At 40.2% G+C, this 27777-nt stretch overlaps 1 protein-coding gene across 2 annotated transcripts; it reads right to left on the reverse strand.

Moving 5' to 3' along the window:
• Positions 1-234: 234 nt before the first annotated feature.
• Positions 235-14798, reverse strand: si:ch211-225h24.2 (uncharacterized protein LOC564539 homolog). Of its 2 annotated transcripts, XM_018694558.2 has the most exons (4): positions 14351-14798; positions 8447-8503; positions 3499-3614; positions 235-2456 (listed from the first exon to the last, which is right to left on the reverse strand). In XM_018694558.2, exons 1-4 carry the CDS (start codon positions 14435-14437, stop codon positions 2012-2014), a joined length of 705 nt encoding a protein of 234 aa, XP_018550074.1. In that variant the 5' UTR covers positions 14438-14798; the 3' UTR covers positions 235-2011. The 2 variants fall into 2 exon arrangements, with proteins under 2 accessions (XP_018550074.1, XP_018550075.1); XM_018694559.2 differs by lacking the exons at positions 8447-8503; positions 14351-14798 and adding an exon at positions 3769-6125.
• Between the last annotated feature and the right edge of the window lie 12979 nt (positions 14799-27777).

A 27777-nucleotide genomic window follows, 5' to 3' on the forward strand; every position in this document is an offset into this window, starting at 1 on the left:
CTGTAGCAAAGTGCTATTATACAGAACAAGTTCTGTGATATTCCATTTTTAAAATAGCTTGCAGTTTGTTTTATAAGAAGTTGGCCAGTTTGAAATGTCTTATGTTGAAGGACTTGTTTCTGTTCTGGACACTGTATCAGTGAAAACCATCTGGGTGTTGAAAGTTAAGTCTGGCAAGTCAAAGCTGTGTATTTACTCCAAACTGCAAAGTGTTGAAAGAAATAGAGCCAGACGGTCAGACTGGAGCTTTATTCTGCTTTGAAAAAATGTGACCCAGCCTTTTAGTGGATAAATACAGGATACAGGCATCCTTAGAAGTTTACCTGTATCTGTGTTCACTTGCAGCTGTGATGAAGCAGACTTCAGTATCAAACAAAGTCAGTAAACAGATTAAAACAATGGAAAGAATAGAAGAGAGAATCAAAGACCATAGGCATGATTTAAGTTTCACCTAAAAGAAAAATCAAATCATTGTAGAAATTAAATTACTCCTCATTGTTTCAGTCGTATATACAATGTTCAGATAAGCAAACACAGCGTTAAAAGAACTGGCCAGGTGGCTTTAATGCACACAAACACTGCAGCTCCCCCTGCTGGTGAAGCTCAAGGCATCTAGAGACTCCCGTTTGTTATTGGACACCAGGAAATGTCTCAATGCTGGTGCAGCACAGGTGCATGTTGGATTGACTCACCTGCACCTGAATGAGTGTTGCAACAAGCACAGCATGTTTGCATTCAAAGGATGATCTGGTTTAGTTCAAACTGACAGCAAACATCCTTCTATTCATACAAGGCACTTGCACTACAGGTGCATGGACTCACCGAGTCAAAAAGCAGGTATCGGCTTTTCTCTTTTCATCATTACAAATTGTATAAATATTTAGCATCTGATTGAAACATTTATCAATTGGACACAGTGGGGGGTTGCTTTGATTTCATTTAACAACATAATTTCTGACGTTGCGTTCACGTCATTTGAGACAGATGGCTGAGATGGGAAATATTCTCATGTAAGATACTTGCAAGCGTTGTTGTCATCAAGACCATGTCGTTTGATGATTAAAACACTGTTTGCTGACAATATAAGTATAAATGTGTTTAATTACACTGACTGATGGTCTTTTGCTGATTCGAGGCAGACATATTTGTTTGCTGAATATGTCAGAGCTTTCAGAAAAATCAGTTACAACTTGGATGTTGCTGTGAGCGCTATTTGCAAGTCAGAAACAGCTGATATGACATGAATGCAGCATTACTCCTACATACTCATAATACAACAGCAGAACCTATCAGATCTCCTCTGTAATGCCAAATGTGATTCACTGAAACAAACATGCATGCATGTCCACCCAAAAAAATCACGTACTCTGTGAGAAAGCGTCTGTAACTCTCTCCCTTTACCTCTCACACACACACACTGACATTCACACACAATGGTATTCCAGATGCAAAAAGAATTTTTGAAGCTGTTCAATGTATAAGTTAAGGCTTCAAGCTCACATTCTTTGCCCAGGTGCTGCAACTGCATAGACATACATGAACTGAAAACCATTCTAACATTATCAAGTCTTCAGTAGGAGGTTTGCATATTCTTCATCAATTCTCTACTGCTAACAGCCACAACAATTACAGTGTATGAAAATCACTTTTCTCATGTCTTGGCAACATCAAATATCTACATACCAGGCCAGTGTATATCACAGTTAACATGGTACAGTAGTTTAAGGCTTTCATTTCTTGTAATTTACAATTAATGCCAGTGATTCAAAAGCCCACTGATAAAACTGACATATGTTGTCTTCAGGGACTTCAAAGCTAAAACGCTAAGGACAAACCACATGTGTTACGTTCAGGGCTTCACCACAGTACAGCGACACCAGCTGACTATAACACCGGTTTCATCCAAAACTAGACTACAGAGACAAGCAGGTATTTGGTTCAGGTCTTCATCCTCTTTATTGATGGTACACAGGTGAGGAGGGAGGGAGAGGTATCAAAGCTGAAGTGGCTACTATTTAAACCCCTCCCATGCGCCGTCTGACACAATCCCTCTGCTCATTCTGCTGATACCGGCCAGCTTGACTTTGGCGCGAGCCGTCCACCGGACAGCAGCTGTTGAATCCTTGGAGTCCGACAGGTTAGCGTAGCGGGAGGAGTCCTCTTCCAGACCCCGGCCACCCCAGGTGGCCAATTCCAATGGAAGGCCTAGAGACTCGGGGAAGGACACTGGCGAGTCCCCTTTCTGGATCTTGTCCTCAGGGGCTTCGTCAGTCACAGTCTCGGTTAAGTTCTCCAGGTGAGGCGGCTCCCAGCCCTCCATCTTCTCAAGCTTTTTGGTGGGTGAGATCTGCCTCATCGTCATGGTAACGCTCTCCCAGAAACAGTGGCCCTTCTCTGGCTTGTCCTTCTTTTCCTTCTCCTTCTCCTTCTCATCATCTTTGATTTTCTTGTGAGACCTTCAAAGAGACAAACTTTAAAGCCGGTGTTGCATAAAATTTCAGTATATAAAAAAACAAGTTCACCACCAACCGCTCAACTATAAATAGGACTGACTGGGTGGGGAACAAATGTGTATCATGCATCTTAACACCAGAGGAACTTCCCTGTAAAGCGAGCCATTATATACTATAGAAATTCCCGGTTGTTTGTCACAGTGAGGTGATTCATTTAGGTTTTCCTCTCCATACATGTCCACTGCCTTGAGGGGTTTGAGAGTTAGTGACTGCTGAGAAATGCAGCTCTGTCTTTCAGATAAACAAATACAAGTGGTTGGACGTGACTCCATTATTTCCAGTCAAGCATGTAAATATTTTTGCTTCTCACACTTGACCACTGAGTATTTCTCCACTGACATGACTTGAACATTTTACATGCTAGTAGTGACACAAAGTTTCATACAGTTGGCACTGTTGAATCACTTCATTTGACTCTAAAACAAAGACAAACTAAACAGCTTGAAGAGGGTTGGAAGGGTCACCTGTCCATTGGACGGAAATACATCAAATAACCAAGTACACTTACTTCAATTACTATGCTTAAGTACAATCTGGAGGGACTTGTACTTAAGTCTTCCCATCTGATGCTACTTTACACTTGTATTGCACAACATTTTAGAGGATAATGTTGATATTTCTTGATCCACTACAGTTGTTTAACAGCTATAGTTACTAGCCATTCTGCAGAGCACATCACAAATAACATAACATGTAATCAATTCAAAAAATAAGATGAAGTAACTAGTACCTATAGGTGACAATATTAAACTTAAATGTCGCAGTAACAAAGCAGAAATACTTAAGTATAAGTACAAGAACCTCAAAACGTTGCAGTACATGAGTAAAGCTAATTTCCACCTCTGATTAAAATACACTTGACATTTATTTGTGCCACTGTTTTTCATCCATGTTGATGACCACATTTTACAAGCCCTGCTGTTATTGGAGTGTAACTTGCAGGAGATAATTTGTAACGATAAAGTTGCTGTACGTGTAACCTCACCCTCTGCGGTCAGCCAGTTTGACTCCTGTCAACAAGAAGTGCTCGTCATCTTTAGAGGAGAACATCTTCTTCTCCCTCCTCTCTTTCTTGGACATGATCTTCTTCACCTTGGCCTCCTGACAGAAACAAGAGAGCATCAGATTAGCTCAGCTTAGAATGAAGACTGGAAGCAGAGGGAAACTGTTGGAGCCTGGTTCTACACAACAGCTACAAAAGTACCACTAAAGCTCACTAGCCAACACATTTTATCTACTTTGTCAAATTACATACCCAAAAAAAGGAAAATTGATAACACATGGTTTTACATGAGGATATGTGACTAGCCAAGCTAGCTGTTACCCTTCACTAACTGTCTTGCTGTTTCAGACCCTGCCACTTCCACCTGCCTTTCCAGTCACCTGATTCTTCCACACCCACCTGCTCACCTGTTGCACATTCCCTCATTGGCTCACTGGTATATATACCGATTCACTTGCCAGACTGTTTTGTGCCATCCCAGCTGCATGTTTTTGGACTTAACTATGTGCTGCACTGTTTCTTGGCTGGAGGGATGTTAGTTGGGCAGATTCTGTTACCTTTGGATAGAGCTATGCTAGCTGTTTCCTCATGTTTCCAGTCTTTGTACTGAGCTAAGCTAACCTACTGCTGGCTGTGGGCTTACATTTACTGTACGAGAGCAGTATCAAGCCTCCCTTCTAACTCTCTGTAAAAAAAAAGCCAATAAGCATCCGTTATATGCAAAAAAAAAAAGCAAACCATTCCTTTAAGAAAAGTTTATAATGTTGTTGGAGAAAACTGTAGAACCACAGATTCAGTTATTAGTAGATTCAAAGAGACAGAGAAGAAAGAGCGAGCGTGAATGGCATTGACTTGACAGTAATGTTTGGCACATTCCAGTGGAAGCCCCTCCACTCCCTCTGAAACTCCCCTGGCCCGGACTCCCCCATCACATCAGAATTCCTCCCTGCCCTCGCAGCTTTCCACTGCGATTATGGAGCAAAGTTTTGGCTCCATTTCTCCCCGTGCCGGGGAGGAATTCTCAATGTCAACTGTCAAGGTCCTACTTAACATCCGTGCCTGCCTTTGCATTGTGGATATCAAAACATTCTCAGTATTCACAGCATTATCTCCCAAATGCATCTGACCCTGGTGACCCCTTTAATCTGCTTCTTTTGTTTCTATATTTTACCTATTGAGGAGGTGCCTGATTCAAAGCGCTGTGTGCAGTACGATGACACAGATTCGTCCTACATGTTCAAGACCAGAGGATGTGACAGCTACAACAAGCAAACAACTAGCTGGACATGAAAGTAGTCACTCTCAAACCAAACAGGAAAATATAGAACAATAAGATTTGTCACCAGGTCTCAGAGCTCAAGCTTCAAAATGTCACAGTTTAGATAACATGGAGTTTACAGAACATTTAGTCCTACGGGTATACAGGATACGCAAGTTCTATGCTTTATCTAACACACAATTGAGAATACTCACAGCCCCACACATGAGCTCTTCTCATATCTAAACTATGTGGCATTTAATGGATTTGTAAACACTTTACTCAGTCTACCTTTGGTATCTCATAAGGAGACAGGCACTTTGCTGATAAAATGAAATCCTCCTCTCCTCACCTCTCATCTTAATGAACATGCCAGAGTCTTGGAGTTTATAACCATCAAAACAACATTTACAAAATTTCATCTCAGCTATTTCAACACCCTCTCTCTCCTCACTCCCCTTCTTGCTTCCTGTGTGCCGTCAAGTGTAAACTGTGGATCAGATTTGCTGTACTTCGAGAAACCAGAGATGCCAAAAGAGATTTGATCTATCCATGTGTATGTGTGTGTGTGTGTGTGTGTGTGTGTGTGTGTGTGTGTGTGTGTGTGTGTATCTAAATTCCAGCTATGCATGTGTGCTCATACAGAGGCCTGCCTATTCACCATTCACTTCAGCATTAACCTCCAGGCCTCTAGATCCAAAGCTGCTCAGTGACCAGTATAATCTCTCCACAGCCAAAAAGTAGGTAAACCAAGCAGCTCACTGTGGCTGGCTGCGTGTGGGAGCTTTACCTACAGCTCCACGCTTGGCAGAACAATAGAGCTCCTATTGGGCCAAATTCTTCCATCCATACTTATGAGGGCGAAAGCTGAGGGATTAAAGAGCCATTTAATTTTGGAAATAGTGTATGAATTGTGGATATCAGACCTAATTATTTTAAGTTTTTCAGTCAGGTCTTTGCTTTTGGACTATTAGTGGCTCACATACTTGCAAGTTCAGATTCATCTGCCTTTGTTGCTTTCCCTCTCCGCTACATGATATGTAATTTGAGCTATATCTAATGATTATTTCCATAACCAATTAATCTTTAATTGATAAATCATTTCTAAGTCACAGTTACAGCAACAAATTCTCACTTTTGAGAAGCTGAAGCCAGCAAATGTTTGATATTTTTGCTTAATAGGTGACTTAAAGAAGTAGTTTGACATTTTGGGATATGCTCTTATGAGCATTGCAAGTACCGTTTGATGAAGATCTTCCTATCTAGAAATGGAATCTGCTTTTTTACAGCTAAAGGTAACCTCCACCTCCAGCAGTTCATGACCACTTTGTGTGTCATAAAACAACTGCCAGTGGAAGAAATGTAGCCTTCCACGGTGTCAGAGCGGCCCATGGCTATTTTCAGCTTTGTTTTTCTTCCACAGTGATTGTTCCCTTCCAAAAGGCCCAGCTCCTCGAAAGAATGCTGCGTTTCCTTCCCTTCCCTTGCCCAGCCACCCGTATCCTCACAAACAGGACAGGTCATGAAATACTTGTGAACTAAGTCGCCTACAGTAGCTATACATACAGTAGGAAAGGCAGCCGGAGTTCAAAGACAACACACTTGCGAGTGTTTGAGGTTTACACTCAAGCTTTATGTGCTTAGAAGAGGTCAGACACGACCGCACCTTAGAGTAAAGACTTGTTGTCAGCACAGATCATGAGATGTTACATATCTCTCTTGAACAAAGACGCGGCACATAATCTTATTCACACACAAGGCATAGCTGCAGATAAAGTCGCCCACATCATATAACCATTATTTACAAGTACAACATTTACAGGGATGATGACAAAGCTGATCCAGCTAAGCACTTTTTCTCCACTGGACTCACTTTGGTCTTCACCCTAATTTAAAACTATACTATATACTATATAATTTCAAACTGTTTCAAACCATCAATATTCAGCTGTTGATGGTTTAGCAAATTCTGGATTGGGTTGCAGCAGCTATTCATAAAACCATCACTAAGTTTGTGTGTGAAGTCCTTCCTAAAGTATTTCTAGTTTCATATTGGTAAGTTACTTAATCAGATTGTACCTTTAAAACTTTAGTAATGTGTAAATTGGTGGCAGGAAAGGTCCAATCAATCAAGTCAAGAGCAGTCAATAAAGTCAAGTGAAAGTCACAGGCTTTAATGTAATCTAAAAATTTTACAATTTAAGTCAAGTCAATTTTATTTATATAGCGCCAATTCACAACAGAAGTTATCTCGAGGCACTGTACATATAGAGCAGGTCTAGACCGTACTCCTTATCTTATAAAATTTACAGAGAGAAACCCAACAGATCCCACCATGAGCAAGCACTAGGCAACTGTGGCAAGGAGAAAATTCCTTTTAAGAGGCAGAAACCTTGAGCAGAACCGGACTCAGGGTGGGCGGCCATCTGCCTCGACCGGTTGGGTTTAGACAGAGAGAGGGGGGTGGGGGGATGGGATAAGAAAAAGACAACATTGCAAATACACAATGCAAAGTCAAAATGTAAACAATCATAATAATAATAATTATTATTATAATTATAGCTAAAGGAATAATAATGACAGAACAGTGAAACAGTAATAGCAATAACACTACCACTAACACTAGTAAATGTTTACATTGTTATCAAACAGCATTAAGCATTTTAATCAATTATTACAGGTCTTATTTTTGTAGTTTCTTTATAATTTGAATTTGGGGATTTCCTGTAGTTAGGATAATACTCTACTTGTCAAGCAACATCTCTACAACAAAGCAGTCAGACAGTTTGGGCACAGGCCAACAATTTGGCCAAATAATCTGAACCACTTTATTTGGAGGTAAAATTGAAACTGATGTCTGTGATAATCCTTCACCGCACAGGAAAAACAGGTTTGGGGATTAATTTCATTGTTTGCCTTTGTTTTTTCTTCCAAATATCAAGTAGTTCTCAATCATCTGAGTGCTATTTCTTTCCTCTGTCTTGTTTTTATCATTGTTGCAGCATTATCATAGTAGTTAACTTGGTGAGCACACTGCTCTACTACAGACCTGAGTTGTAATAAACCAGAATTATTCTTCAAATCTTTACCTTAAACAATATTGATTCAATACAATGCAAATTGATTCAACAATAACACCAAAAGTTCACTGAAGGCCCAAACTAAATGACCACACTCCACAGGTCCTATCTGGAAGTTTTAGAAAAAGGATAAAGGTACACACACACACACACACACACACACACACACACACACATATGTGCCATAACAACAAACAAGATGCTTTCCCTGTGATAAGGTTAAGGATAAGGCAGAGGATGATACTGTAGCTGAAGGCTGGCGTGTTTGCAGATAAACACTGCAGCTTCAGCTGTCCTCCAACCCTCCTGCTTTGCCTCAGTTGCACTGTGAAACACTGATGTCAATTAAATGATATGCAAGTTTTCAAGATGTTAGATTGAAACTTTTAGGGTTACACAAACGTGAGTGTGACATCATAAAGAGATTGTGAGTGTGTGCACATGTATTTTCAGTCAGTGTGTGAGAAGATAAGAGTATGCTGGGCGAGTGCATATCTGTGGGGAGCAACTGTCAGAGGTAAAACAGTGTAAAATGAGTATGAGTGTGGAAGCAGATAGTGTGTCCAAAAAGCTGTGAAGTTGTGCTGTTTACCTTGGATACGCCGGTGACAGCTTCCTCCTCCTCTTCCTCTCCTTCTATATCTTTGTCCTGGGACACACGACACACGCACACACGCACACACACACACACACACACACACACACACACACACCAGCAGTAAGTAAACACGAATAGCAGCCTCCCAACACAAACACACACGCACACACCATCCCCACTTTACAGCAGGGATGTGCGAGTGTGGAGTGTGTGCAGGCTTTCCTGTGAAAGAGAGGGCAACCTTTTTAGTGCTGTAACACAAACACAGCGTGTTTGGAGGGCGAGATGGAGGGATGGCTGGATGGAGGACTGGGGGGAAGACAAGGGGAAACCACTGAGCTTAGAGGGCAGATTTAAACAAAAGAGAGAGAAAACAAATCCATGACCTTTTGCATTAACAGTACTATCTGGGAATATAAGCAGAGCTATTTTGGTTCCATTGTGTTTCAGTCTGCAGGCTTTTTTTTCCATTTGTCATATATCCTTTGTATAATATTTGTATGTTACTGTTTCATTTATGTTATCATCCTATGTGAGGCACTTTGTAATGTTGTTTTGATAAGTGGGAAGACAGCTTCAGATAGGCCTTTCATAGTCCCACACCTTGAAATGAAGCAACTTTTTCTCAGCTATGCGAGACACGACTAAATAAACTTGAAAACCAAATGCTGTTATTTTGATGGCCAGCACTCTGAGACCTGAACAACTGGCATCTTTTTTTCATAGCCTGAGAAGCTATAGTATGAAACATATATTTAAAAATTAGCATTATTGGTTAAACAAACATTAAGTACACAGTCTTGGGGCATTATGACCACTACACCTAAGTATAACAAAAACCTATATAATTCATGATCGTCCTCCTGTAAGACTGTTATTTCCAATTTTATTTTAAAATCACTTTCCTTGTGTATCTCTTGCATTTTTACTTCCTGTTTTTGTGTTTTTCCCGCCTGTTTTCTGCATCACCTGTGTCTAATTAGTTAATTATTCCCAAAATATATATAGTCTTGTTTTTCAGCCTTGAGATTGTCTGAGTGTTATGTTATGTTGTGTTTGATGATTGCTATGTGTCTAGGTTCCTTATGTTTGTCTACCTTTCCCGTGTTGTGGACCTTTGCATCCTTTAGTGGTTTTGGACCCCTGCCTTTTCCCCAGAGGATTTGTTTTGTCTTTCAACCACTGCCTTCTTCACCTGCCAGTAGGCCTTGTCTTCTTCTCTTTTCTTCTTATAAATCACTGTACTGTTTGTCCTGTGTAGGTGTCTGCATTTGGGTTCTCTTCTCCTGTGTCCCGAGCATCAGCTGTGTTAGTATATTTTTCAAAATCAGCCTTAAAGAACCTTTTGTTATTGCCCTAAGGGTTATTATAAACTTACTTCTGAAACTCCATAACCTTAACCTTAGGTCCTCCTGAAATAATGTAATGTAATTCATTTTAAATTTTTATGTCCACATTGGTTCCATAAATATGATAATCATGATTGTGCACATTTATTATGACAATTTTTAATAATTCAAATGCCTTTGACTGATATTTACTATTGTCATAGCCTTACAGTGTGCCTTTGAAGACTTGATTTGGACTTGCCCCACAAGACTTAAAACCATTAAATCATAAGAAGAGGGTAACAGCAAGTCATCAGACGTGCAGCTGAGCCTGAGATTACTGAAGTGGAGCCAGAATTCCTGTAAAATGATCAAAGCTGTAAGTACTTCTAACATCTTACAACTCCATGAGAGAGAGAGGGGGGGAGAAATGGCGGTTGGACATGTCTGAGCAAAGTCTACTGGGTCTCCGCCACCTGAGCTGATCAAAGACACACTCTACTCTACACACTCACACATCCTGATTGCCGACTACTGTTAGAACGTAAAAAGCATTAACAGCTTGGAACAGAGGGAAAAACTGAAGGGGGAGGAGATTCACAGGGGGGGAGAGAGTAGTGTTTAGGAAAAATTCGCTCCTAATGACAGAAAACAAGAGTTCTGCTTTCACCCCTCAGGGGGGACATTTTTTTTCTCTCTCTGTCTGTCTCTTTCCCTCTCTGACTGTGTCTGTGTGTAGGCTAAGTGTGTAAATTTTAGCACTATGTTGTCTTTAAAAAAGCCAGATTACTAGGCAATAAAGACGCACAGTGAATTTCAATACCAAAGCACCAATAGTATTTCCACAGAGCCCTCACACACCAACAATAGGCACCACATTCTCCAAACCCAGTGACTCAGAAAGTGTTTGTGCCTGTTGTACCGGTATATTTCACCAAACACCTGACTTAATACATTCAAAAAAGGGATAAAATTAAAGGATTAACACTTTTCTCATATTTGTGCACTAAATACAAAGCTACAGCTAGGAGTTAGCTTAGCATAAAACCTGGAGGAAGGAGGATTAGCTAGCTTGGCTCTTGTGCCAAGCTGGTATTCATGAGCTAAAAAAACCTCCTGTCATTCTGACTGGGGTGTTCACACATCATTTCAAGATGGCCACCCCCACTGATAGCATTGTAGTCACATCATCTCACAAGCCTTGTTTAGTCACCTATCTGTTTTTATAGCAGTTTGTTGGCAAGTGAGCTAACTATGCATAACTCCTTTTAAATTAGCTAAATCAAATGCAATAGTGCAATAGGACGCGAACATAGCCTAGCATCTCTAAAGCTCACTGATTAACATGCTATATCTAATTTCTAACTGCAAAAACAGTTAGTTGTGGTTGTACGAGAGGAGCAGTGACTTCCTGGACAGAGTCAGGCTAGTTGTTACCCTTTCAAGTCTAAGCTAAGTTAACCATCTCATGGCAACAGCTCTATATTTAACATATAGATGTGAGGGTAGTATCAACTCTTGTTTAACTTCATCAACTTGTTGAATTATATTTTGCAGAATGTCAAACTATTCCTTTAAACATAAACAAAATGCCTCAAACAAGCCATTCTGTTTTGGCATCACGTCATGATGATTCGATTTGAACTTGTCAAACAAAACTCACAAACATTTGAGTTTCACGATGTTAATTTGATCCCTTTCAGCAGATGATCCCCCTCAGCTTTACCTTTCTTTACCTCCTAACCACTAATGATTTAGATGTGAGGCCGTTTGAGGTGCTCAGACCTAAATCTGTGCTCTAATGATCCCACTTCACAAAGCGAGCTGCAGCAGTGGAATTAGACTGATTTTACTGAAGTATTCAGGTGTGTTGCCGCTTTAAGCCATAGACAAACAGGCACTCGCACCTCCCGTGAGCTCACAGCTGCTTCTTACAGCCTATTGAACTTCAAGGAGGAAAGATATTAACTTCAAAACCTGCACATTGTCTCCTCCCCTCCTCCTTTTTATCCCTTTACCTCGGTGTCGTCTGTGGTTATTCCTTTATACTTGTCTGTCTCTACCTGTCTGCCTGTTGTACTCTGCTGTATAAACAACACTGGTGGCCTTGAGATTAGAAAAACATGGTTGTGACCAAAAGGTCACAAGTTCAATCCTGAGACCACCAGGGTGAATGTGGGTGGAGAAAGGGAAAGAGCAGGGCTCGAGGGTGCCTTTGAGCAAGGCCCTTCACCTCCAGCTGTACCACTGGAGCTGCACAGTAGCAAACAGGTCAGGCTGTGGTTGTTCCAGACTTTCTCAGAAGATCCACTGAAACTTCCCTGAACAGTTAAAGGTTTTACGTAGCTTCAAAGTTCATGAAGCATTTTTGCTTAATTTCGGTGATGTTGGGATCTCCAAAAGAATTTTAAAAAGAGGCTCATGCAATATGATCCTGATGCAAAAATCCTACAGATCTTTTGTTCTCTCCACTTCACTCCCTCTGCGTGAGGGCAACCAGACAGTGCAGCCACTGTGATTTGAATAAGGGGAAGGAAAAGACTGCATGTCCAGACTGTGTTATCATAACTTTTTATCCGGGCTTCATCCTGTATCACTGCTGGGTTAGATCTGCCTCTTCACTGTGTTTACGACATTTTATGATCCCACCCCTGACCCCTGAATGTACTTTACTGTCATGGCAACTCTCGGGGACCTCCCTGATGACTTTCCCAGGATTTCTGAGGAGAAGTCGCCGCACTGTTCTCGAATCAGCTCTTATCAACCAAGCTGTCCCGGCGACGGCTGGGAACACAGTGAAAAACTGATCTCAAAGCAACTCTGAGGAGGTAAGGGACACATGCGTTGGTTCCCAGGGTGGAAGTATAGGACAGCCAATAAAACCCAGCCAAGGGTCACAGATCTCAACATTATCACAACAACGGATGAAAAATGCTGGGAAATGGTGTTGGGTGATCTTCCCAATTGCCTCCTACTGTATTTGATACATTTATACATCCAGTGAATGATGTAACACTGACGGAGTTACAGGAAGTGAATAAAATCTTCTAAAATCTAAAACCTTGATTCATTGTACAGTGTAAAAAAGTTATCAAATATACAGAAAGTTGATTAGATACACAGGCATGATGATAGCATGTCATTTTGACTCCATCGTGATTCTAACTTTCATGAAGGCAAACTACTCTGAGTTTTAACTGGTACATTTATCCAGAGATACTGTGCTTTTACTGCCAAATCTTGTGTCTGCTTTCTCTCAAATTTTTAGGATTTAACTAGAGGTCAACACCTGAAACCTGTCCATTTAAATTTGATTGGAAATCTAATCCAAGCCCCACATGTTAAAGAACAGTCAACACTGGAAAGGATTCTACTACAAGAGGCTCAAGAAAGAAACATGTCAGCTTGCTATTTCTCATGAGCCAGGACTGCTGGATCCCTTTTGCCTTGTCTTGTGAGTGCATATGTATCTTATCTTATAGATTCTCCCCTGTGTGTCCCCCTCCCAATACCTTGACAGAACCCAGCTGCTTACAAGTGCTGATACAGAGTCTCTTAGACCTCACACACACTGCTCCTGCTCACCTGGGAAATGATAGTTTTGTGCAGATTTGCTTTTGTGTGTGTGTGTTTGAATGCCTTATCTTTGCCCATTCCAGTGACGCAGAAGATTGATTGAAAAGAGTCATTGAGAAATACTGTATAAACACAACAGAGAGGCAGATATACAGTAAGTGCTGTCTGCTAGCCACAATTCATTCCTTCACAGTTTGAAGAATGCAAATGGTTTCAAAGTTGACATAAATTTGACTGTAAAATTGTTCCTGCTGTACTTTAAACTATATATATCCTTATAATAGCCTTGTTTCCATATTAATTTACATTGTCCCTGAAGTGCTTACAGTGAGTTTGGCTCCTTGCTTTCTCCTGTTGTATCATCAGTATCACCTCTGAGCTCTGAGCATTTTCTGTCACTTTCTTCATCAGAGTTTGAGCACTTGTCCTCATTCACCACCTCCTCTTCCTCCTCTTCCTCCACCTGCCCCTGCTCCACAATTTCAAGTTAACAGCAGGAGGTGTATTTGGTCAGTTTTAGGGTTTAGCAGCTTCAGTAGGAAAACTATTTTTGGAAGTCATGAGCAGTAGCAGCAAATTCTAGTTGATTTGTTTTGTGGTTAAATTATGATGCTATAATCAGTTGGAATACTTATCTAACTGAGACTATCGTTTGTGTCTACTTAAATATCCATCTCATGTTGATATAATTTAAAATATAAATATAGAATTTTCTCCAAACAGATGCAGAACTGTCATACAGTGGTTTCTGACTCCACTTTGCTGTTACGCCCCACAGCCTCATTTTGATATCCTGACACTTGTTTCTACAAGTGAACAAAAACACTGAAACAATGAGCTGAGCAAGCAGAACAAGCCATTTCAGTAGAGATACACTTTAGCATTTTGCCGTTTTAAGCCTTGTTGCTAGAGGAAAAACACCTGAAAAACACATCTGAGTGTCGCTGTTCACAGTTAAAACCGCAGTTTTCTTCACCATCTGTCTCATAATTACCTTGTAGGAGTGATGATAGTGCCAGGACATGTCGTCTTCCTCTGACGCATAATCCACCAGCACTTTACTTTTGCTTTTCTTGAACATAGCTCCACTCGTCGCTGAAACAAGCCGTTTTGGGAGTATTTTGAAAATACTACAGTTAAAAGTTTTGTCTGAGCAGTTTGATTCTGTTGTTTTTTTTCTTCTGGAGAAATCGCAGCGACGCACCACCGCAGCGCGTTCCGCTCTTTTGCTTATCTCCTGCAGCAAATCCAGGAGTCTTTTTTTTTTCTTCTGGAAACAGCTTATTCATTCATAGAAGTGCCAGGAGCTGGACGGCTCGAGCTTTTTTTTTTAATGACGCCTACTAGTATTCGTTTCGTAAGTGTTTGGCGTGTGTTTGATGCGTTTTTACGCAGGCTCGACCACCTGGACCTAAAACCGTCGCTCCTCCCATATCTCCCCCATCATGCTCCGGTTCCGTGAAGTTGCCATGGTAGAAGGGAAACGGGGATCATACGTCTCATCTGTGGCCGGTGCAAACATTTAGCTACGCTTTCCTACAAAATAATGATTTTTTTTTCATTCTGAATGGAGACAAAACAAGTTAACAGGAGTTAAATTTAGCAAAATACATAAAACTGGTTTGTGTTTGAATTAGTACACAGTTTAGTAGAGGAAGTACTCAGATCCTTTACATGAGTAGAAAGAATCAAACAAGGTTTAAAAATGAGAAAAACAGCACAATTAAAGATATTACTTGAGTAGAAGTAAATCAGCAAAATGCACAACAATATCAAAATTAAAGCACTTAAAATGCAACAAAATGGTTCCTGTAGTGTTATATGATTAAGTTGATATATTAGTGGATTATCATCATTACTAATGTCTCAACATGTAAGCATTATTTTTAATGTTGTGGCTGGTCACATGGAGCTAATTTTAACTTCTTCATGCACTGTTGGGCAATTTAATCTGTTACACTTCACACACGTGTCACATTTTACAGTGTTAGCCTTAAATGTACAACTGAATGTACAACAGAAAATGCAAATACAAGTACATGAAAACTTCACTATATTGTTAGCTGTCTTCCTATAATCTCTGTCCTGTAGTGTATATCTGATCAGTGTTTTCTTAGAAGATTAAGAGAGGTATTCTTGGCTCTCTCGCTTTCTCTCTCTTTTTTTTTTTTTTATTTATTTTTTTTTTATCACAAATACAGAAGGACACAGTCACCACATAAAACCAGAAACAAACAGACAGCCTAAATTTAGGGTCTGTTTGTTTCTTTTCCTGTTCAGTCATTTTTAAAACAATTTGTGGAAGTATTGCAATGTGCTATTTTGGTCAAAGGTCTTCTTTCTTGACTTTTATCTCCCAGACTTCAAAATAAATCAAATATTCTGAGATCTGTCTGCAGAACAAAACCTTCAGTAAATTCTTTAGCAAATACTTCAAATCCTGTCTTTAAAAAAAGGCTGATCTCATATTTACTGTAGACAGAGGCTGGTTGTTGTTTCAAATAAAATCCACAGTGCTGTATTTAATGTCTACTAGTCTCTCTTTCTCTCTCTCTCTCTCTCTCTCTCTTTCTCAGAGCCCTCTGACGCCAGGGGAAACAAATGACACATTATGCTGGTGGGCTGACCTTAAAATAGCTGCAGTTTAGCTCCGGTTAAGACCACTCACCTGATTCAAAGGCCCTTAAATTCCTGTCGCAATGTCTACATTATACAGTAAGTCAGTTGTTAGACGTGTAAGAACTTACAGGAAAGGCCAAAAGAAACACATACTCTCTGTTTTGGGGAGTTTTATGTCTTTTTTGCCCAGAAAAGTAAATGTTTTGAGGCAGTTGTGTTTTGCTCAGAGTGGGTCCACACTGGATTTAACTATATTGTATTTATATTATAGCAGCTGCAATCAGCATCAAAACAAGCAGGACCCATATTCAAAACAGTAATTGGTTTTATAAACGGTTTCAAATTATGCTTTAGTTTGGCGTGTGTGTGTGTGTGTGTGTGTTTGTGTGGCAATGTAGTGTTCATAGTTGATTGCTGCTATATTGTTTGGTGTCAGCTCTTCATTAGTGCCAGCTGACACAAGTCATGAGTGGCTGTTAGGACATGTCCCTCACCTGTCAATAGGCAGGTCAGTGACCTTTGACCCTGAAGGCCATCAGTGGGTCAACTGTTCATTTGAGACCCTTTTTTTGGATGTGCATTCCCACAGTATCTCTACAGAGGTTATTTACAGTCTGAGGTGGCCATGGTGACTGACATCTACATCCCTAATCAATCGTCTTAATTGTCTTTGTCCTTTACAAATTAGAAACCCTTGTTTTATTGGAGTCTACAGATAAGGAAGTACAAACTGATGTGTTGTCCTTTATACAATGTGAGGAGGATGAATTAAGATACATTAAACCATAGCCATACCAGCTTTGTAAGAGCTTTGTTGTTTTTAGAAATATATTAAAGTTCTGCTCAAACACATTACTGTATTTATATTGACAAATCCTCTTTATACTGTAATGAAAATAGACAGGCCCTATGATAGAGTGGTGACCTGTCCAGGGTGTACCCCACTTTTTGCCCAGTGTCAGCTGGCTCCAGCAGAGACCCCCAAAAATCCACCCCAAACTATTTTCACTGAAGACTTCCTTGTTCAGCTTTTCTTGTTTGTTGTTGGTCCAACTGGAAACAAATTTGGAGTAGTCAACTTCACACTTACTTACTCAGCAAAAGACATGTAGTTAAACAGGTGTTAAGCACTTTCTCTCTCAGTCCAACAACAGCTCAGCTAAGTTGAAACACAGTATTATTGAAATAAGTATTCAATACACCTGATCTTAATTAATAAGTCCTGTTTGTCCCACAACACCATGTTGTGGGACACTCTATATGTGTCAGCATGTACTGTATGTGTATTGTTAAGGAGTATATAAGTCGCTCTTACGTCAGCTGTTCTGTTTGTTGAGACAGCAGGTCAGGTTCGATGGGGTCAAACAGTCATGGTGGGACACAGCTGGGATTATCCAACCCTGCTTCAAATGTCTCACACGGACACAGATGTACTGTACAGCTTTAACTGCTGATTGGGGCCCAAGGAGAGTCTAGGACAGTTTTGTGCCTGCGAAGGGAGCTTAACTTCTTAAATGCTTTATTCAGCTCCACCAAGATGATAAAACAATTGTTATTTCACAGAAAAATGCACCAAAGCTCTAAAGTTCGTCAGTAACAATGAGACACAACACAAAGAGTTTTATGTGAATGGGGTCACTCCTAGTGACAAACCCACATAGGTTTACTGAATGCATTACCCTCAGCTCTGCAGAGCATTTAAGTGTCTTTCAGCTTATTGTTTCAGTTTCACTGCCTGCAGTTTTTCTGCCCAGCACCACATGGCAGATAGACAAAGTTAGTAACTAACTGGTGAACATAATGGAGCACTGAGCAACTAAAAAGTTGAATATTTCCCTCAGAAAATGGTAGAAACCAAAAACAGAGCTAAAAGAGAGTGAATGTTGGAAAGAAACGCAACTCCAAATACATGAGAATGTTTGCTTGGTGTATACATTGCCAATTGTTGCTGCTAACAACTTCCAAATATTAATTTAAAAGGTTATATTATACAGTATGTCATTGTTATGTTTACAACTTGTTTCTGCTGCCCTCAAGTGGCAGGTTTAGTTAAATTCTGTGATACCACTTAAGAAGAAAATTGAAAGTTCGTATGCATTTACTGTTACAGGGTCCCATTAGTAAACAAATCTGAGGGCAATGATTATTGATTTTGAAAATTCAACTATAAAAGATGAGGCCCTATCAGGTCACTCTTTTTTAACATGTTCCTGCCCATAACAGAGGTCCCTTTGTTTTTAGGGTCTGTCATGGTTACACAGCAAACGGAAGGAGCCAGCTGAGATTAACCATGACTCAACAACTATTTGATGAGATTCACAGGTCACAGGGTTCTCCTGCCCAAACCCATGGGACGCCCAACCCATCGAAACTTGTTAGCTAAGAACAGAGATTTAAGCTGTAATTATGTTCACAGGCCAACTCTCAAAGATGTTCCTTAGAGACTCTCTGCTGAGTGTAGCATTAATGAACAGTTGGTATTTGAAAAGTGACGTAAAAGTGCTGTATGGACGGTATATTTGTTCTGTGAAAATAATTTTGATCTTAAGTTAGCTTCAAGTCTAACATCAACTAAATATACAATCAGGCAAGAAGAGTTGAGTCAGAGTAATGAAAATATTTTCCAGTAAATCATAAAATAAATCATTAGCAGGAAAAGGCATGTTTCAACAGGGGTTATCTAACTACAACTAGATTGCCCTGCAGCATCTAACACTTCAATTACAAGCCAAAGAATCATTGTTGTGAACAGTAAACAGCACTCCCTGCTCAAAACCTTGTTTTGAAAGACTGTAATTTTTATTCAGTTAGCTCATTTAAATTAGCTGTTGGTGTTTTTTCTCTCTTTCTGCTGTGTTTGCTTCCCAACAATGGTCCTGCCTGTTTTTCAGAGAAGAATTGTCAATGACAGGCTCATTAAACACTGCTCTCTGTTGGAAAGGGGAGGGGGCGGGACTACAGGTCATAGCTTTAAAAAAGTTCAATATCAAAGATAGAAACAGTGGGGGTGAGGTAATGGAAGAGTGAAATACCCTGGGGGGTGTTGAAATTCTAGAGCAGGTAGTTTGAGTGTTGGACACCTGTGAATTTAACGTGCTGAGTCATTAGTACAACTTTAGCACAGGAATTAGAGGGAGATGCGTGCTCTTTTCCTCATACAGTTGTGCTTCAGAGTAGATATAATGTTTTTTTCCACTGGTTCCTGAGGCAACTTAGTACAGTAGATAAGCCATTCAGTAACTATAAGGAGCTTAACTTCAGTTTTATACTTGCAACAGGACATTTTATCATGTAATTGACTACTTAAGCCCATTACAAGCATCTCCTCAGTCACACCTCATTAATTTTGCACAGCAGACCTAGAATAGATTGAATGTGTCTTGGCATACACTCCTCTCTGTGTTTGGTAACAAGCTGCCAGGTAACATCACGCATCCACACAGCTGCTATTCCCCCATCAGCCTATAAATTAGCCCGGGACACAACATTCAAAAAACAGTCGCTAATATTATGGGTTAAAATATAAGCGCTTTTAAATTGTATGCATGTATCGGTTTATATCTGTGTTTGTTTCCTGTGTGCATGACAGCATAACCCCGGCTGAAAAAATAATTAGCTCCTGCGCATGAGAGGCGTTCTCATGAGCTCAAGGTGGGGAACGCATTTAAAACAAGGCTAAGCTCTTCCGCTCTCTAAGAGGAGCCATTTAAAGGGAGGAAGAATATGCTGCGTCACAGACGACACACAAACGGACAGATAAATCCAGGCTAAAAAAGGAAATGTGCTTTGTCATGCCAGAGCATGTGTGCAAAAGTATGTTTACGTATGTGTCTGCTCATGTGTATATGGATATATGTGAGGGACAGAACATAAGTCAAAGAAGTCTAGTTTTCCCTCTTTTCTATATTTTTTACAATGAAAGAAGCAGACTGCTTAAACCATGTATTCCAAAGTAGTAAGATTATGAATACAGTTTCCAAGAACTCTGGCCAAGACAGCAACATGATGACAACCCTAATGAAATTAGAAAATAGATACAGTAATGAAAGGAATGAAAAACATACAGGAATACATTTGAATCCAAGATATTTTTTGATATCTATGCCTAAAGTAATGACAGGTGCTGTGACTTGAATTAAACATATTAGTGTACAAGTAAGATAACTACTAAAACTACTACAACTAATGGAAGAAAGTAGCCTTTTTTTCATATTGTGCAACCCCTGAGAGAACATTTTCTCTATCTGCTTGCATTTCCTCTATATAGAGGTCAAAGGTCAAGATTTACAACAGAGCTGCCATCAAGCTGTGAGGGATTCAGTGTCTTGCTCAGGGACACTTCACTTAGGTGTTTACTAGATCCTTGCCAACATGAGAGCTTGAACCTGGGACTCTGCAACCATAAGAAAAGTGCTCACTGACGTATGAGAGCAATGTTTGTTCTCCCATTTTAGCAGCAGCATCACCTGTAGCTGGTCTGTGACTTTGGCCATATTACCTCTACAGCTATGTGTAATGAACTTGTATAGTTATTTTCTATATAGAGTGATTCTTCAGAACTGATTGACCTGAGGCAGCTGTTACAGAGCCTAACAGAGGTGCAGGTGTACATCACACATAAAGATATATCAGGCTACTCTTGGTATTTGCTCTTATTTGATACAGGTGTGATACTGTAAGATTAGAATCTAAGAGACATAATACCAACAAAACTCCTCCAGGGACACATACACACACACACACATGAACGCACATGAGCATGAACATACACACTCGGGCAGTATCCAGCATTAAAAAATGTCAACCTTGTGGATATGTCCCTCACTCCTTCTCATCCATCTCTTTGGTAGTAAAGACATTCAGCTCTTTGTTGTTGGCTGTAAGAGACGGTAACAGGAGCTTCCTGAGGAGACAGCACCGAAACAGACACACAATGGCCCCCCTGTGTGTGTGTGTGTGTGTGTGTGTGTGTGTGTGTGTGTGTGTGTGTGTGTGTGTGTGTGTGCGCGTGTGTGTGTGAGGGAGAGTAAGAAATTCAGTCTGTCTGTCCCTGTAACTCCTGACTCCTCTCTGCCCTGAGGCTGGGAACCTGATGAAAAAGTCCAGACAAACAGGTGTGTTTCCCTGCACAAAATGCTTCTAACAGCACAGTTTGTAGTTTCTAGTGGTCAAACCCATGTTCATCACTGTAGGTGTTGGGAACTCCCAGTATATTTCCACACTTTTTCTCCATAAAGCTTAACACTAAGCTTCGATTAAATCCAGAGTGGCACAACTGTAACCCTGACTGGCTCCTACTGGGATAGGTTTGGGCTTGTTCCCAAAGCAGCTTAGATCTATAAGTGGGTCAGAACTCTGACGAGCAGAGCAACTTGCCTGAGCCAAGCAACAGTGAATCAGCAAGAAAAAAAAAAAACTTCTGTTGGGAAAACAGTGTTTATTTCCAGGTGTAGAGTGATAAACCACACCTCAAAATGCAAATTTTTCCAAGTGATTTAAAGTTGTCCTAAACAGTGCCCTGTGCATCAACCCTTTGTTAAAGTAATGATTGTGAATAAGATGGAAAGTGGACTAATGCAGGGTTCAGTCAGGTCATAACTGCCGGTTACATACTGTAAAGTATGTCTTAATGAGTACTGGAGAAGTATGAGAAAAATGGCTGAAATCTGTGCTGACATCTAGTGCATGAACAAGGTATTTCTTCTTTTCATTATGTGACAGAAAACACTTATTATCCCAGTACTTCTCAGTTCAAGTTAAAGCAGACACACATCAAATCTGCTCATTTGTTTGAAGATCTTGATGATTTATTCATGTGCACAAAGAGTCAAACATAGAAAATAATACACATTTAAAGGTGCTTTGTTAGTATTTATAATGCTTCAGGTCACTAAAGCAAACCTAAAGTGTACTGCAACCACAACTGAATTTAACTCGCTACTCAGCACCATTGTATTTATATATACATCTATCTAAGTAATGAAATCACCCTAATGTCTTTTGTAATATTTAATATACCTGTAATCAAACCACAAAACAAACTCCTGAAAGATTTGTATTCACATGATTAGGGCAAAAATGCACAATTTTAAGGTAGATCTTTAAGGTGGTATTTGAGACATTTAATGCTGTTATACCACAAGGAGGACTAACAATCATACAACATGATAGACAAACTAAATATGAAAAACTAGTTACACAGCAACAATAAATAATAAATACCACAATGTTATTACACAATCACTTTTCCATTCTCTATAGCATACATCCCAGCCTCCCAGTCACAGGGCCAAATATAAATAAATATGAATATAAATAACCTCACTTCTTGCTCGGTCACACTCTTACCTGTCTCCATTTCAGTGTTAGTGACCCCTCTCATATGTAAGTATAAGCTGGTCTAAAAAAGACCAGAGTATCCTAAGCGGATCTGTGAGGGATCACTGTATCATTACACTTGCCTTGTGACCTGTTTACATGCTAATCTTTTCTTACATATTCAAACTGTTGTCATCACCTCTCTTGGCTTGAACCAGGAGATAATGACACAATTGTCTGTACAATTACAGTTTTAACTGCTAGTTTTCATTCCTCGTCAGTGATACATTCATATGCTGTCAAAGTTAACTTTTGTTTACAAATCATTGTGCACAACAGATATATACAGAAAATAAGTCTACCTATGTTAAGAGACCTTCATGGTCATTCATCTACATTCATCTCATCAGACAGTGGTGTGCAACTGGGAGAGATCTGGGTGAATTCACATGTTCGCCCAGGTGGTATCCAGGGTGGCTGTCCTGGTTCCTCTGCCTGACAACAAACACAGCAGCACTGTGTGTCAATCCAGCTAGATGTCGCCCAGTCCAGCTCACAACATAAGCTGGTAGCACCCCATGTCATTCTCTACTAATCTCATTCAGCATATAAATGATATGTACACGATTATGTACAAGTTGTGTACACAAAAAAGTGCAAAGTAGCATTGCTCTCATATCAAAAGTCACACACTTCTGATGTTTCTCTGTGTTGAGTATTTTCTCTGTGCATTTTCAGGAGTTGAGTGCAGCCAGACAGATTGAAGTAATTCCTATTTTGCTCCCCTGGTATTTTGTCACACACAAAAAGGAGAGAGAGATATACAGTCAAGAACTCATGCTGTCAACTCCAGAATCAAGGATAAAAACAGAAATATAAACGCCTTGAGTCTCTGATTTGAAGCCGCTTCTGACGTAATATGTCTCTTTGTCCAATCTTACCAAAGAAATCCAAAAGAGCAAACAGGTCAAGACATCACAACACTGGCTGTCCTCTGAGAGGGGAGGGACCAGGGAGCTCTGTGTTACATCATGAAAATTGCCAAAATGCCAAGGGAAAGTAATGGTGATTAAAAGACTGAGGATTTTGGAAGAGATTTCTTGAGGCTCAGCTCAGCTGTATTAGAAAAGTGTCTTTAAATACTGCTGATGCATTTGAAAAATACTTAAGTTTAATACTTTCGAGGGCCAGTTCAGACTGAATACTCCCATGATAAGGCACAGGACATGGGGGCTGGCTGTAGTTCAAGTCCAACATCAACCAAGTTCAGCAAAAACATCAAAAGCTGCCTTTCTGTGTCACTGCACATCAGTCACATACAAGAAAAAGCTGCACTCTGCTTAAATAGAGGTAGTGGAGATTTTTACTCTTTAACTGCAGTAGCCAAACCTTAAGGCAGTAATTATTCATCTCAAACAACATAATCACTATACACCAAGAACAAGGATGACATTAAACTTGAACCACACATAAGGGATAATTAGCAGGGATGCACAGAGAAAAACAAAACAGAAACATAGAACCTGGTAGGATTGCTTGCCCTCAGTTTTGCTGGTCTTTCCATTTTGCTATTAAAGGACTAGTTTGACATTTTGGGAAAAAACATGAAGCTAACTTACAGCCAGCAGCCAGTTAATTTTGCTAAGCACAAAGCCAGGAAACAGGGGGAAAGAAGTACCCTGGGTAACAAAATCCAATTACCAGCAATTTGTTTATTCTGCTCAAAAACTACAATGTAGAAATGTCAATTCTCCATTTTACGATACCTAATGATTATAATTGTGATAATTGTGACGTTATTTCCCAAAACATCAAACTTTGGTTAAAGTGTAAGGTGTGTGTGTGTGTTTGTATGTGTCTGTGTACCTGTATGGCTATCTTTGTGAGGACTGGTTTGGTACATTTCTGAAAGTGAGGACATTTTGGCCTGTCCTCACTTTTTTTGACACACCCTCAAAGGGCTGTGTGGGGGTTCAGACGAGGCTTTAGGGTTACGGTTAGAATTAGGTGTAGTTTGGGGTTGGGGTTAGGCATTTACTTATGATGCTTAAGGTCAAGATAAGGGGCTAGGGAATGCACTAAATCAATGATAGTCCTCACAAAGACAGAGGTTAAAACGTGTGTGTGTGTGTGTGTGTGTGTGTGTGTGTGTGCATGCATATGTATGCCCCCCCCCCATCTACAATCCATCTTATCTAAGCAGGTGACTTGACGGCTTGTAGTGCAGCGTGAGTTGGCGGGAGCTGTAGCTGGACATGCCAATCCCCATGAGGCCCAGCAGGATGGCCATGCGTGGCATTGCAGGGCCCTCCCGGCTCTGCAGCATAGTCTGGGTTGCCTGAGTCTGAAAAAGAGAGCAGGGGTCACCACAACCACCACCACCACCCACGAAGCCACGACAACCACCACCAGGCACGATCATCACCAGGGATGATGATGACCAAGGCAGGGGGTCAGCAACGTTCCTCCTGGCTCTGGCTGCAGTGGACTCCTTAAGAAGGTGACCCTGGTCACATGCGTGTCTCATCCCAGCGATGGTCTTACCATAAGGAAAGAGCCGCACTAGAATCTCCATTTATATCAAGTTTCAGTACTTATTCAACCAACTCATACAGTCCTCTGCAGCTTTGGAGACCTCTCAGAATTTTGAGCCAATCCAAGACATGTCCTAAAGTCAGATATAAATTCAGTTATTTTCTTAGCTCATCTGTTATGTTCATAATCCAGTGAAAACTATGGCTCTCTAAATTTATGATTTTGAATGTTTTCAGATTTAGAGTTAATTTATGAATTGAGAAAATTCTCCTCTTTGAACCAGTTAGGGTTGTTGAGTGCATATACATTAAACTTAAGTGGAATAGTTAACTACTATTAATTGTCTAACATGAACTCTGATGAGCGGAGAAACAGAACATGAGGTTTGACAGTGCCTGAACACAAGCCATATACTGGTTCTAAATCCAGCTGCAGGTCTCTGAAATACCCCCTAGGATGATTGGGGACATGGGTCTCATGCTATTCCTCTGGAGATCCAATTAGAGGGCATTTACCTGCCCCTGGGGAGCTAAGGCATCTCTGATTCAAATCCATTCAAAGACAGGCTGCTTTAATCCTGTACTCTAAATCCTACCATAACACACGCACAAATGGGTGGTTGTTCGTGCAAAGTGATAATTCAAGAAAAAATCATTTTATACTTATGTTGACTTTCTCTACAGGTATGCATAAGATGGTTAAATTAAATCCATGGATTCAATCCATGCCAAAAGCAGCACTAAAGAGAAATCGGAATTTGTTATGTTGAATGTTTACACACTCATGCTCTGTTAGTTATAATGCAACACCAAAGTTTTCTGAAGCACAGGGATATGTGCAGGGCCTGAACTCTAAAACTCAATAGTTGTTTGTTATTAGAGGCTCTAATGGAATTTGCTCCACTGTTGCACCACTGCAGATGTCCCTTGATGTTCCTTGATGTCCAAGACTAATCATTAATCTATCTAAAGAAGAAAATCGCCCTAAAGCATCTTACGCACCTGGAGGTATCTAATATATCCAGGGGTCAGTCGAGGGATGCGAAAAAACATTGTTGTTGTTCTCTCCAGTGTTTCACAGCTGAGACCACAAAAACCCCCCTCTGCAACCAGCCCACGGGACTTTCTGCTAGGCAACTTTATCACTGTGAATCCCTTTTGCTTCCTCGCCCGATGTGTCCCTCCGGCCTTGGTCCTCTCCGCCAGGCTGGGTGTTACAGCAGCAGCTCTCCCCTGTGTCCGAAGACACCCTCCTCGCTTCCTCACTCAGATAAACTGATACACACCTGAGCTGTGATGATCTCCCTTGAGGGAGTGCAGTCCCCATAGGTAGTATATAAAGCCTTGGCTTCATTGCGTAAGCGAGTCACATGGTGTTGGCCTGTGTTTGTGTGAGTCTTTGTGTGTATGTGCATTTGTGTCACTGGGGGATTAGCAGAGTCACTGGAGTTGTGGTGGATTAATATACCTGTGAGAGATATTCTGGGTCCACCGTCTACCAATTATGTAGGGTAGAAAGACACATAACCCCATCAACGGATGATAAAGCAACACCGTGATGACGTCTGTATGGGTCACTGAGAGGGAGTTTAACAATTAGGTACAATTAAAATGGAAATCTCATTGTCACAGTGGTACACAGGATTCTGGTAGAGCCTGGTAGTTGTAATGGAAGCAAAAACATACATTCTGTGTCTATATATGAATTTAATATTTACAATAACGCAGCTATAATAAATCAATATCTGTTCTAAACTTGAGTTATCTCTCCTCAGAGTCATGGCTGGAGGGCTCCAGCCGATCCCAACATGCACTGGATAACGAGCAGTGAAATGTCCTTGACAGCACCACTCTGTCAGTTAGTCTAGAGAACATAAAGACACACTTACAGTTACATTCATATCAATGGACAATTCAAAGCCTTCAACTCATCTGACCTTAATGTTTTGTTGTTACCAATTTATTGATCTTTTGTATGACCAGATGGCTTTCATACATTCATTCTTTTTTAAAAGATGCCCTATGTAAAACTTGAATCAAAAAACGACAAAAAGTTCAATTAAAAGTAATTATTCAAATAATATATTGTAAAATACTAAATATTTACAGTACAAAATTATTTTGAAATAATGGAGCAAAGTAACTCAAAGGTGCTTTCTGAGAGGTTGAAGCCAAATGAATTGCTGTGTGCTAGAATTTGTGTTTTAGTTAAAAAGGCTAAATAAAGACGTGTCAAGTGAAATCATCCCCAGTATCCTTCTGACATAAGACATGCCTTCTAATACATATTACAATATTTTGTACAATATTCTGAAATTTATCTATGAATTACTGTCAGGAAGTGGAGCTTGGCTGCTTCCCCTGGTTATCTCTGTGGTGTCACAAAAGCAGGGAATTGACACAGTTTCCTCTAAGGAGGATTTCACAGACTCATCAATGAAGGCATGCAATACACTGACACATTTCAAGCTGTATCATGAGAGGAAGTACATTTACTGAGAACTTAATAAATGTACAGTATATACTGTACCTTGCTCAGTGGTCACATTTAGAAAATGCAGCAAGGGAATTATATATTAGCCTGTGGGAGAAAAATGATTTTCACTCAGTGCACAGACAGTCTGCAGCCACAAAGATTATAGCTAACATGTTCCTAAGTGCCTTGCTTTCTTACAGGAGCACATAGAAGCCTTTTTTCTCCTAAATCATTGTAAAGTACCATTGGAAACAAGCTAATAATTGTTTTGACGGACAGCTCAGGATTGGCTCACATGCAAAGAACAGATTAGCCCAATCTAACAGACATGCAAGACTGATTAAAGGAAAATCTAATCACTTAATTACTCAAAAGACAATGCAATTAAAGTTTTATGTAAATTTGTCTCAGGCTATGTTATACTTAGTCATAAGCATATACAAGCCCTCTTAAATGCCATATTACACTCACACA

This window comes from Lates calcarifer, linkage group LG7_1, assembly GCF_001640805.2.
Source record: "Lates calcarifer isolate ASB-BC8 linkage group LG7_1, TLL_Latcal_v3, whole genome shotgun sequence".
NCBI classification, from domain to species: Eukaryota; Metazoa; Chordata; class Actinopteri; family Centropomidae; genus Lates; species Lates calcarifer.

What these genes read in the sequence shown, in the direction of transcription:
- si:ch211-225h24.2 (XM_018694558.2), bottom strand. Translation starts at nt 14,437, where the DNA reads ATGTTCAAGAAAAGCAAAAGTAAAGTGCTGGTGGATTATGCGTCAGAG. An exon ending in CTGTCACCGGCGTATCCAAG is followed by an intron (nt 3,615 to 8,446) that starts GTAAACAGCACA and finishes TGTTTCTGTCAG; the next exon opens with GAGGCCAAGGTGAAGAAGAT. An exon ending in AAACTGGCTGACCGCAGAGG is followed by an intron (nt 2,457 to 3,498) that starts GTGAGGTTACAC and finishes GTCTCTTTGAAG; the next exon opens with GTCTCACAAGAAAATCAAAG.